General features: G+C 37.7%; 1 protein-coding gene across 3 annotated transcripts in view; it reads right to left on the reverse strand.

The window, feature by feature from the left end:
* Positions 1-3,838: 3,838 nt before the first annotated feature.
* The window catches only part of SCG5 (secretogranin V), a 31,737-nt gene continuing 22,191 nt past the window's right edge, over positions 3,839-13,384 (reverse strand). For all 3 annotated transcript variants that reach the window (XM_068946302.1, XM_068946303.1, XM_068946304.1), the window contains exons 5-6: positions 9,210-9,263; positions 3,839-5,284 (exon numbers count right to left, since the gene is read on the reverse strand). In XM_068946302.1, coding sequence (XP_068802403.1) covers positions 5,189-5,284; positions 9,210-9,263 — 150 coding nt within the window. In that variant the 3' untranslated portion in view covers positions 3,839-5,188. The remainder of the gene's footprint in view (positions 5,285-9,209; positions 9,264-13,384) is intronic.

A 13,384-nucleotide genomic window follows, 5' to 3' on the forward strand; every position in this document is an offset into this window, starting at 1 on the left:
TTAGTCAAACAAGATTTTAAAAACTCTTTCAGTTCCAATTGGTAATGCCGCTGCCATGACATTCACAATCATTTAAGATTTGTTATGCTCCCATGTGTTGAACACATGGCTAGCAGCTATTCCAACCATCAAGATTCACGTAATCGCTGCAAAGCAGTTAGCATCATAAATAAGGCAAACATGAGCAGACACTACATACTTCCTTCTCATGGTGAATTAGGACGACGAACTGGAATTCAACCCCATTCTTCACCTAATGGCAGAAGGCTCGAGTGTGGCAGACCCAGGCTCTGTATGTACCTGGGAAATGATTCACTTAACCCTTTCATGATCTCATGTAGAAATAAGTCCGTTTGGAAACCTTGGCTTAGAACTTCAGTCCTGGGCCAGTCAGCCACACTTGTGGTTCACAGGGTCCTCCGCAGTGGTAATTCCAACCTCTTCTTCTACCTTTCTTTTTAGTTTTTATTTACTTTACATCTAAGTAGGTCATTGTTAGTGGCTGCGGACTTCAGGCAGCTTGCTGTCTTCATATGTGGTTGGAAACGGTCTTTGGCTCTGGGAACGCGTTTATTCACTCACGTTGTAAGGGTGAGTCAGCTGCGTCAAGCTGCTACTGTCACTGACTTCAGTAGCTGTCACAGAATGCACTGTCGTTGCTTTTTAAGGGAAGGGCTAACCTTTAAAGTGAAGCAGTAAGGCAGTACTTATTTAAGATTATGGAAGATAATTCCATTGCTTAAATAAAACCGAATTTGCCTTTTTAAGTGTATGTATATGCACGCATGTGGCATTGGATTTGATACTGTGTTTGTTTTTTTTTTCTTTCTTTTCTTTAAGGCATATCAGTTTCCTTTCCTATTTCCATCAAGCACAGTGAATATATAACTCAATCTAATTGTCAGCTACGCTAGCCAGAAACCTTGGATTCAGGTGTCTGAAAATTGAAGGTATTGTCCTCTAATTCACTGACAGTACTAACAGCTTCTGACTTGGGAGCTTAGATCTAGCTAGGCTGCAGTAGCTAATAAAGCAGTGAACACACTCATCCCCACTAGTGCCATGTGAAAGTGTGCTTTCCCTGTACATTTTACATCTTTCTTTGGTTGTGGTAGCATCTTCTGCATCTGGCCACCTTCCCTTTCTCCTTCCAAGCAGCACATAAATCTGAATCTGTGAATTTGACAGAACAGTTATCTTTGAACTCTTTATCCTAATGATCCAGAAATACCAGAGCCCTGGTTTCAGTTCTTACAACCATGTAAAGAAGAAGTACTTGTATAAAAATTAATTCATAGCACCAGTGTTACAGTATTACAAATGCAAAAAGAGTTGGTCTAGTGAGCTTAGAAGCAAAAAATGGCCAGAAGATGCCAAGTTTGTTTTGGGTTACTTTTGCTATGGGCTTTTTTTTCAATAAATTTAGATGTTTCAAAAATTCATTTTTGTACAGCATGAAAATGAAAACAAAGCCTTTTCAACACTTTCACACAGCTACTGGTTAGAGGCCTGATTTGAGGGCATGGATTCAAATCTCTTCATAGTCCAAAAAAAAAAAAAAAGAGTGCTTTCTTCATCCTCGACTCCTGGTATTTGGGGAAAAAGGGGGCTTAAATCTGGCTTTGTCCACTTCAGACTCCTAAAACTTACCTGATTGTCCATGCTGCCCATGTCCTCCCTCATTTTATCAGGTGAAGATATGCCTCAGTGAAAAGCTTCATTAAATTTTTACAAAATAAGATTCAGGTCAGCTTTACTTACAGTCCTGTAAGTAAGTGACATCGTAAGTGACTCTCAGGACATCACATTCCCAGGAATGAGTTCCTGTGGTTTACTCATAAGTTGCTGAATTGATAAGATTATCAACATGGTTTTGTTAGGTGATTGCAAATGTGCCAATGAAAAGAAGCGTATCACTTTTTCCCCTTCTTAAATAATTCACGGAGCATTTTTATGTTGCTTTCTTCTGTGGTAAGTTTATAGCTGTATATTCTTTACTACTGAATTTTATGTTAAAAGAACACATTATCTTAAAAATGTGTATCCATATATATGTGTGTGTGTTTATATACACACATATACCCCCAGAGTAAGTTTGGTATCATTAATTACATAGTTTAATATGCTCGATAATGCTTTATTTTTTTTTACTAGCATCATAAACACTGCTTTACCAGACAAAAATAATGTTGCATGGCAGTATACTTTACTCTGTATAGCTTCTTTCAAGCAAATTGTATCTCAAAAACACACTTGCAGTTTGTAAAATACCTAAAAACATTCTGATTGCCAGATAATGAAAATTCTAAGCAATAGCAATACAGGAGCTACTTAATGTACAAGTATCATAAAGGCAAACAGATGATGATACCTGTGAGAGCTGACCAGCTGTTCACCTCCTTGTAAATATCTTTTTGGTGGTGTGAGCTCTTATTGAGGGGGATATGTGGTGTCTTTATTCGTTGATTCTGAAAGACCAGCACTGTGGGGATTCTTTGTATAAAAACGACATCTAAATGTTTGAACATGTTGGGAGTGTCTGACTTTTAGCTCGCTTTTGTTTTTTAATGAAAACGGCACTAACAATCCCAGTTAGGAAGGCTGCTCTACCATGGAGCTGAAATTAGAATCATAGTATAATAGCTATATTTTTGTTGAAATTTCACAGTCATGCTGTTGAATTTTCCTGGCCAAACACTAAATCTGCTGAACGGAATGAGCAGATTGCTGCTTACTGCGAGACATTTGGTTTCATCTAGCAGGCAGCTCCTGTAAGGCACGTCGTCGTGTTGTGCAGCGTAAAGAGTTTCATTTTGTTTGTATTTAAAGACAAAAATTTCTAAGTTGTATCATTTTTTCTTTCGGCTGCTCAGTGCAGATCTAGCGCAGCTGGGCGGGCAGCTCCTCAGGCCGCGCTAGGGTAACAAAGCGTACGGAGAGGGATCGCTGTACTCCTCTGGCCAGTTGGCAGTGCCTGATTATCACATCGCTACGCAGCCGCTTAAGCTAACCGAGCTGGGGTGCTGAAAGGCATCGGACATGGGATTTCTGACACTGTTAAGCAAATCGTACCTCCCTACCCCTCCCTCTTTAAGCCGTGCAGTTACCACATGTAACCTTTTATTGTGTGCTGGTCCCTATTAAGAGCTTGAAAAATGAGTCACCTTCTCGCTTGTTGCTTTTCATCTAGGAAGTGATTAAAATGGATTTTACTGTAGCTAATAAAATAAGGCCAGTGTGTAGCTCAAATTACTTTAAAAGTAGATAAGACAGTTGAGTATCTAAAGAAATACTAGTTTCTTAGGAATGGAAATCCAGCCCTTGACTAACTAGACTGTGACTGCAACAGTGTCTGGCTGTAGGACCGGGTAGAAGGGAATTAATATTTTGCCTACCGTGAGCCACTGGCTGTCAATGGGGAGTTCTGCTTTCAAATTCTTGCCCTGCTCTACAGCCCCTTCTGTTCTGGAGAGACTTTATAACGATGATGATGGTTAGTCATTTATGCATTCTGCAGCTCTCAATACCTGAATGAAGAATAAGCAGGAGCACAGATTAAAGAGTAAGTGTAAGTAGCAGAGAAAACAAGCTCAGCCACGTGAACAGCTGGGTTACCCCGTCCTCCGTTTAAGGCACTGGAAGTTGAAGGAACTCAGCATTTCACCTTTCACGTCACACGCAGTTACAAATCTCACTACATTACATACTCTTTAGAGTAATTTTCTCTTCTAGCATTCTTTACAAGAAAACAGGAACTATGATGAAAGACATTATAATTTAGCCTAGAACGTTACAGAACTGTGCAATCTACCCATAAATAATTTGAGAGAGGAACAACTCTGTGAATACATAATTTATTATGAATTATTCACTAAGTGCTAGGACAGGAGAAGCAAACGCCAGGCACAGATTCGTGATGTTCTGTTAACTTTAACCTAATGTGGAGAGGAACTTCAGTTTCCATTAGTTTCTTACATATTTTATGTAAGCGGTCATTGTTATTTTGCTGCGTCTTTTTGTAAGACTAGTGAAGGAAAGTATAGAATTTTTCAAAGCTAGAAACTAATGTTATTTTCCATAATCCCAATGCCATTTGTGCACGTGGCTTGTTTGGTTTTTACTATTCCAGATGCATCCTGAAAAATAACAACATTTTATATCATGTTATATTTTCAGTGCATCTTTAGGAAAGGGGGAACTCAGTTTGCTGCAGCATAAAGTTCAGCTCCTCAGGGAAGAAGGCTATTTAAGCTTCCTGGAGCAGTTTCAAGAGCAGTGATGGCCCCCATTGTTATTAGAGTATCGTAGCTTTTCAGAAGACCATCAGATGGATGATCCTGCGTTTGGAGTCAATGTATGTTGATAGAGCTTTAATAACATAGACGAACGTCTCCATCTTCACTTATAATATTCCAAGGACACATAATTTAAGCACTTCATAATTTACAAATGTTGCTGTTACTCAAAGTGAAAAAAAAGGGAGGAGGATTAATTTCTAAAAGTACCATTGATAAGGAAATAAGATATGGAAGTGTTCAGGAAAGGTGTGGACACAGCACGATTAAAACTAACAGAAAAATATTCTAGTGGCTAAACTCAAAAATCAGTTCTTTCATTTTTAAATTAGCATAGCAATAATTGAGACAGATTAGCTTATGAAATATTTTGGAAACTGTCACTTTGCAAACCTTGTAGATTGCTTAAATGTTTATTAAAATAGACCAAAAGCCAAAATTCTCTGGGTAAAATAAATACTTTGTCTTTGCTAAGTAACAATATTTGTGAACAAAACATAAAACTATAATTTTCATGTGTCAAACATAGTAAAATTTAAGATTAAATGTTGGAGTCGGACTGGGCATTTTTTTACCTCTCCCTATTTACAAGCTGCTCATTAAGACCATTTACCTCACGTTAGCTATTAAAATGACTAATATTTTTAAAGTTTGCTCCATGACTAAAATAAAAACAACAAAACTGTCCTTTTACCATAACTTAACAAAAAGCAGAACCGTATTTTCGTTATCTAGGAGAACATACTGTTATAAATACAGCTGTTTTTCATCTACAATTATATAAATAATAAACATGCTGCCATTCACAAGGATTTTAATAGATGATTATATATAAGCAATATTATGATCTAGCAGAAGATGGCATGAGTCTTCATCATTCTTTTTTATTGTACTTATTCAGGACCCTTGTCTTCATCTGAAAAATGTGGAACAGACTTCTTTGCTACAACATTATCCAGTCGCTGTCCTTGCAGATACGGGTTCACACTCTGGAAAAGTTAAAAAATAAATAAATAGATAGTGTGTTTGTGTGTGTGTGTGTATATAAAATACATTTATATATGTGTGTGTGCATGTATATGTATACATATACATGCACACACACTCACACAGGCGGACATATTAGAAACAGGGAGATCTATAGAAGGTAGCTAGGAATAGTGGATATATATATTTTTAATCTGTCAAATATTTATGGGCTGAAAATAAGAAATTGCTCCCAGGGAGTAAATCTAAAAGCCAGTCAATGCTTTGGTTTTTTGTGCAAGAATTTAATTCGGACCACTAAAAAGAATAAATGCTATATACTCCACAGTGTGGGCAAGTAAAGGAGGACTGTCCAGCATGTAGGACAGGCTGACTTAAACACTGTCTTTTTGCTCCACTCCCCCTTTTCTCAGTTCAGCAGAGAAGTAGCAGATCTCTGAGCAGATTCTCTAATTCTTGCAGCAGGACAGAACTCGATAGAAATGGACAGGTAAGATTCAGTTTAAATCATTAGTCTCTGATGGACCTTATGCTGGGGATAAATGAGATACTGCAATACCATTTTTCACCAAAGTCTCTTCTTCAGCCCATCTCCTCACCAGTAAACCCCTCCTCACGTCCTTTCTTGATGCTGAGATAAAAACTCTTCTGGCACAGAAACACAGCCAAGCAAGATTTTGGCATAGGAAATGGCTCTCATACCATTGCCAGAACAAGGGAACTCTGAAAAGAAAAATCCCTGGAGAGGGTTTAACTTCACTTTGCACCATGTAAGCAGCACAACGTGAGACTGAAGATGAGCAGATCCTGTCTTAAACCTGTTCGGAGATCATGGTAACGTAGAAAGCCTCTGCTTGAATTTTATCTATACCAGCGAAATAAAATGTATTAATTGTATTTGCATCTATTAGCTAGATTAATGGAGCTTTAAAATTAACTTAAATACTGTTTATACCCACTTTCAGGTCTCTTACAGCGTCACTGTAAACAGAATTCAAGTACTCTCTTGTTCATGGATATGGACAGAAATTGTAGTGTGTTGGGTTTTGATGTCAATAAATATTATTTGCCTCTCTAAGGACAAACTCACGAGGATGTGCGTTCTCCGGTGTCTTCTGATTCTTGTCAGGCTGACTATATCATAGAAATTACTTTTCTTGAGGTATTTCTATGCTTATTTCACTAAAACCTACGATTCAGAAGTAGGCAAAAAAAAAAAAAACTTAAAACATGGATAAAGTATTTATTTTGAAATATCCCAAGTATTTGTCAAATCTCTGGAAAAGAGATTTGGGATTTATCTTCACATGAGTCTAAGCCTTTGGGTTTTTTCATATTTGTTGAATTTATCATTAATATTTAATCATACTGTAGCGCTATCCTCCTTGCTTTGTTGTATTATTTACTGATTGCTTTGCCTGCTGCAAGTGGAAAAAAAAATGCTAAGAGCCAGGAATGAATGTGGAAAATCCTTGAAAATAAAACAAACACTAATTTGATGCTTAAAATTAAGGCTTGTTAAAAATAAGACACATGTAAATGATTTATTTGTATTTGTTTAAAGAAGTTCTCTTTAATGTTAATTTAGTGAAATTCAGCTGTTAACATTAACTTCTAGGAATTATTTGAAGATTCTTAGGAAGATTAATTGGTCTTTTTCTGGAATGGTACTTGCTTGCTACTTTTTGAAATAAAGTAGAACAGAATGAGAACACATAAAAAGTTTGAACCCTTCTCTCAACTGACAAAAGAGAACACAAAATATAAAGCAAAATTTTTTGACTAATTTAAATCCCATACAGCTGTGCTGAATTCGGAATAATATGGTTCACGAGGACGTTTGTGCACAACTCCAAATCTCACAGCAATGTGACTCAGTTATTATAGAAGAACTCCTGTTATGTTCACAATATTCTTAGATTCTGGATCAAACACTGGTCACATATAGAAACTGAGAAAAGGCAGCATCACTTCAGTTGAGTAAGAGGTCACTGTGGGCCTCCTTGTCTTCCGCAGTAAAAGTTGCAAAAAATTAACACAGTAGCAAATGCTAAATATACACCTCTGCCTTCTATTGAGTGCATGTATGGATTATATATATGTCTGTGTGTGTGTTCTTATATGTATGTGAGTTTATATATATATATACGAACACGTACACATACTTAGCACAAGTAGTTTTGTAGAACTGAGTAGTGCCTCAGTGACTGTCACTCTACAGCAATGCACAGACACAGCAGTTCCTCTACATGGACAATGCAGTTCTCCAAAGGCTACTTGCTCCTAATGTAAAACTGGAAAGCCGTGATTCAAAGGAGCAATTTGTTGCCAGATATTGTCCTCAGCAAGAAACTTCTTTGTGTGGGAGGGCATGGACCACAGAAGGTGGTAGGAGGGGTATCAGATGGGCTTTTTGAGATCTAGAAAATTGCAGCCTGCTGCTGACATCTCAAGGTTAGCCTTTTTGCTGATAAAGTGAGAATCGTGAACTGCTCATGACTGTATTAGCAATCATTACTGTATTACTCTCAAAACAGTATTTTAAATACTGAATTTACCCTTAAATGACATGCCTCTGCTAAGAAAATAAATCTGCTGCAAAGCAAGGAGCTGAAGCTTTGCCTACGAAGTTCTAGGCTATCCCTGGCCACAGAGCTGTCATGCCTCCCAGCCATTATTTCTTTTGTATCCAGTTACCTCAGTCAGCACACAGACAGAAAAGGTATATATTTTCTTCTTTTTCTCATGTATATATTGCACTAATCCCACCTGATCATGCTATTCTGTTCTAACTATTAATAAATATTCCACATAAATGTTCTCAGAGTAGATTCTGCTTACTTTACAGACTTAAAATAAGGTGTCACCACTTTTTGCTTTTCTGTTAACAAACCTGAAAATCAAACTAAGCAGGAGGCAGATACTAAGCCTTATTAAGTAAGTATTATACACGCATGTATAAGAATCCTCAAGCTAGACCATTAACTTCTGATTGCAAAATGTTTATTACTGATGATATGTGATTCATAAGAAATCAACTCATCTTCTCGCTTTCTGGCAAAGACTAAGTTTGAAAGTTTTAAAAAAATCATCTTATGCTTTAGTTATTCCAAAGTGAATCTACTCCATTTACAATATAAACCCTGCTGTCATATTTTACAAAGTTATTTTTTGGCAAAGAGTTACACTTCAAAATGTAAAGCTCTGTTTTCTTCTTGCAAAAAAAATATACCAGCGGCAAAGCTAAAGACTCTGCCTGGATGTGACTTTTTGAGAGAAGAAAGGCTTAAACTATTGAAAAAAAGAGAGAACATAATGAGATGGACTGTGCAAAAGTTCTCTGCAATATGTGGACCTCCTTCCTTGTATTAGGGCCAGCAGAATGAGACTCCATTCATCTTTGTTGGTCAAGCTGCTGAGACACAGTGATATCAGTTTAATTCTGAGGTAAATCTAAGTGTACTTGTTATCAGTCAATCTAGTTACATCAATGATGACACCAATTCTCCCGTCATTTACACCCAAGCAGCTACTGACATGCATGAGTAGCAGTAATTAATTTTACCTCTATTTTTAGTGGGAAACTTTTTTGAATTTAGTTTAAAAGAAATTCAAATAATTTAAAATGTTTTTGCGCAAACTGGATCAAATTAAAAAGACAGATAATACAAAGTTTTTTAAATTAAAGCTTTGCATTCAAGTGCATCTTCTGAAAGCCCTGCAGCAGGCTATTTAGAGAAATACATCTTGTACTCAGGATTGCCACGGAGCCTGTTGTGGTAGTTTGCCACAGAGATGCCTCAACTTTAGGCATTATCTAAGTTATCAGGCAGATGCATTAAACCAATTATTCATTCCACCAATATGAATTTAATTTTTATTAGCCCTATAGATGACAGAGCGGCAACGAAGTGTTCTAATAGTTACCCTCTTTCTTCTTTTTGGACCACCATTAATCTTCTCAAAGAGTAAATTCTTGCTCTGGAAGGGAAAAAAGGTAGCCATCAAATTCATTAAACTTAAATTATTTTTTTTTTTAACAGTATTAATGTTTAAATATCAGCATGTGAACATTTTAGAAGCAAGTTTAGACAGGTTTGTAAAGTTAAGGGAAAGATAAACCACAAACAGACATTTGGATACTGCTGCTAATATTTTGCAGTTCTTCAGGAACGGTCAGTATCAGTAACAACTAAAAACTCAGTAGTATTCCTCTAAGTTGTACTGTATGCCTGCCTGTGTTCAGGGCACAAGCGCTTCAAGTACATGCTGGTATCATGATATAGATAGGATGTTCCACATGTAAAACACATCTACTTATTAAAAAAAAAAAAGAGATAGAGAGAGAGAGAGAGAGAGAGAGCGCGAGTGAGAAAGAGTCCTGTCTCTGGTACATCTTGACATTTGAGGTGACACGAGTACAGGAGCAAAAATGTTTCCTTTTACAAGCAATTTTCTAATTCCTTTTAAAAACTACAGTCAGTGTCATTCCTACTGTTTTGTTGTCTTTGCTTATTTCATTCCAGATATCAACACTTTCCAGTGCAGAGTTCTGCTGAAATCAGTTCAGTGCCAACCCTTTCTTTGTTTAAGTAGTGCCCTCAATAAAGTTTCTAAAAACCATTTGGTCTATAACATTTTTAATAGAGTGAACCTTTTAAAAACTGCCAAAAACATCTTGGCAGAAAGGAAAGTTATGATGATGAGGGGAAAAAAAAAACCCCTCTGACCATAGTTTATATAAGTGCATCCACATATTGTTATATTTCATACAAGTAGTGAATTCTAATAAAGTCTGGAATAACACACACATGCTCAACACATTTTGTTTCAATTGTGTATTATGAAGAAAAACAAAACCAAACTCTAACCTGAAAATGGAAGGAGAGAAGAATTACATGTATAAAAGCAGAACACTGTATAAACAAGGCCATTAATTCTGCTATAAACAACTGACCTAACGCTGGTCATATAAATAGAAAGTGTAATTCTAGTGAGAGACAAATTCACCAAACATTTCTACCCTCTCTGCAGCCTTGATATGAGAAAAAACAAACATTTTCAAGTGTTACAATGTAATCTGCCAAAATTGTCTGTTTTGTACTTCTCATGTACATTAAACCCCAAATTCATAAGGCCTATTTCTTGCCTAACCTCAGTTATTTTATCTCAGCTGTGCCAAAAGGGAACAGAGATGAAGTTGGCCAAGGGAGACATTCTTGGCTAGTCACTTATGCAAACTCACGTAGGGAAACTTAACATCAAAAACAAAAAAAAAAACCCACAGATGTGTAAATTATTCTCTGCAGGAAACAAAGCATGCTGAAGTTTCTCTCTTCATAAACTTTTTGACCTTATACTTTTCATTAAAAGGAAAAAATATTGTTTCTGAAACAAAAAGAATGTCATGACTACTGCAGCTAACATTCCTATCACTCGCGAAAATTCCTTCCAATTGAACTGTTCCTGCTCAGGAAAATCATATTTTGCTTAGTCTGTCTGCAAATGTTTCAAGACCACAACTACTACTTTTAAGTATTATGTGCAGAGCGAAGCAAATGAGATTGTGGACCATGAGCTATGTGTGCGCTTGTGTGGTGAGAGCGATTGTGAAGATATGTGCCACCACGTAAAGGCCTGATAAAGTCAGCTGCTTGATTTTCTTGGAAGAGCTGACTGTTCTCGTCCTCCACCTTAGAAACATGGCAAGGAGTTTCTGAAGATAAAGATAAACCTCATCTGGAGGCATGCTGCACTTTCAAAGAGGAAATGTTGATTCAGAAGAAACATAAAGGGGGAGTCGCATCAAACCTTAGGCCCCCCAGGACTGCGGGCATCACTGCGGCATAGTGGGCCACTGTCCCCTTGCTCCTGGAGCTTCCTTCGCACCCTGCCCAGGCACCTGGATTAGGTACTATGGGTTGGGATTTGGGCTGAAGAATGCCAAAGTTAAGACGCTTGTAACTGACTACCGCCAGAGAGATTTACCTGTAGATCTTTCAGAGGTCACTGAAATTAGTTTACGTCAACAATAATTAGCAGCTCTGTAATCTGGACCTGCACAATTATTGAGCAAAACTGATAAGGAAAACTGCATTAGCAAGACCACACACCTTGAGGTTGGGCTTTTTCTTGTCCCTAAATCAGTCAATTTACAGTCTATCGCTAATCCCAAGTATGACAATTTCTATTACGCCACGCATATTACACTGAACTAAATAATCTGCATTTACTGCCTGAAATTGAAAAGGGGTATCAGACCTACCATATCCCTTCCTAGTAATCTTCACTACCATCCATATATTTATAAATCTGAGTTGGTAAAGAGAGAGGGATGCACTTAAGATTGCTCACAATAATTGAAACTAGAAAAAAAATGAAATCTATGAGTGACTGCTTTCAGGCTTTCATTAAAACTGGGAAGCAAGAAGTGGCAACTTCTTTAACACGGAGTTCAATTTTGTGGTGTATTTTTATCCCTCCTTTCCATTTATCTTTCTTTGTACTGGCTTGGGTCCTTCCAATGTAGCTGATACCCAAAACCAGCATTATTTCTGCCCTGAGAATGAAATGTTATTCACTGCTTCAGTAAAAAGAAGTATTCTTGAAAAACCATCACCTTTTAATTTTCTATTTGTACTGAGTCATATCAGAAAACCTTGCTGAACTTCCCTCCTCTTTTTAAACCCGCTCCAATGTGGGAACAGTTAACGCTTTGGGTTTCAATACACCTAAAAAAACATTTATATGAAAAAAGGTAAATTGTCTTCATGAAAGTCTTTCTGGATGCCAAAAAGACTTCTTCAGATGCACCAGTTAAGAGTCGAGTTGCGAGATGCAGAAAAGGCATCTGCTGGATATAAAATACTTTCCTCCTGCAAAGAAAGCCTGAACTGAGAAAATAAAGCATTTTGTGGCCAGGTATCTCAGAAACTGTTGTTGCATACTCAGGTAGAAACCTCCAAAAGTCCTCTGTTGAACCACTCCCATTGCCCCATTGCACATTTTCCACATATGAGAGGAAAAAAAGATTCTCCACTATGGTGGAAGGGAGGAGCTGTGCTGCTTGGCCTATAAACAGAGCCTGCCCTGAGACTCCCAGAGGTGAGTACGTTGATATATGGAGTGGTCTATCAAAGGCAGGAGAAGGAAGAGGAAGAATTTTTCTACCTCAGTACGTGTTTAGCATGATGTATATATTCAAACTTTCAAATGCATTAGCAATTATTTCTATATAGTATTTAGCATCTACATAGAATCATAGACTTTACTGTGAGAACTTCTAGAATTACTTTATCCTTACAAAATGTGTCTGCGCTGCAATTATGGAGTGCTTCCTTTTACCCGGGGTAACGCACAGGTCCCATAGCTTTGCAAGCAAGACATTAAGTCACTTTCTATTCAAAATCAGCAAACGAAATAGCTGTTTCTTTCCCATTATTCACAAACAAGCAGATCTTTCATTAACCTGCTAACGTAATTTGGGTAAGGAATTCATATTGGCTCTTTGACAGGACGTGTCCGCGGGACTGTGACTGTGACCGCCTCAATCCCTCTGCGGCACCAGGAGACCGGGAGAAGCTCCCCCGAGAGCTGAGGGCAGCTGCCGGCTCGCGTAGGCCCACGAGACGCTCCAGCTTGGGGGGCTTCGGACTGCAGTGACAGCCTAGTGCCTTCCACAGCACCTGCGATTTTGTGGAAATGTGTACAGTAATTGCAATAGTTACATCCCTTATGGGTATCTGGTCCTGGGTATCTCTGCTGGTGACTGCGAAAGCAGGAGCCAACTACTGGCACAGGGGCTTTTTGGGGGGGAAGTTACCACTCACAGCTACTCACCATGCAGCTCACAGTCTGCTGTGTTCATCTTTTATGACCTATCTAATCCAGATGCCAGCAAGTGACCTAAAACTGAAAGATCTCATCTGCTTTATCTCTTTATTGCTCCTTTATAAAATCTCAGTTAGCTAATTTTTAGAGTGCTTTTCTGTTCTTATTTTTCCAGAGGAGGAAGAATAACAAAAACAGCTATAAAAACAGATATCACTATATTTCCTAATCTTTTTAATGTGTAGTAATATACAACAAGGATGCAATTGGGG

The sequence above is a fragment of the Struthio camelus genome, chromosome 5 (assembly GCF_040807025.1).
Source record: "Struthio camelus isolate bStrCam1 chromosome 5, bStrCam1.hap1, whole genome shotgun sequence".
Lineage (NCBI taxonomy): Eukaryota > Metazoa > Chordata > Aves > Struthioniformes > Struthionidae > Struthio > Struthio camelus.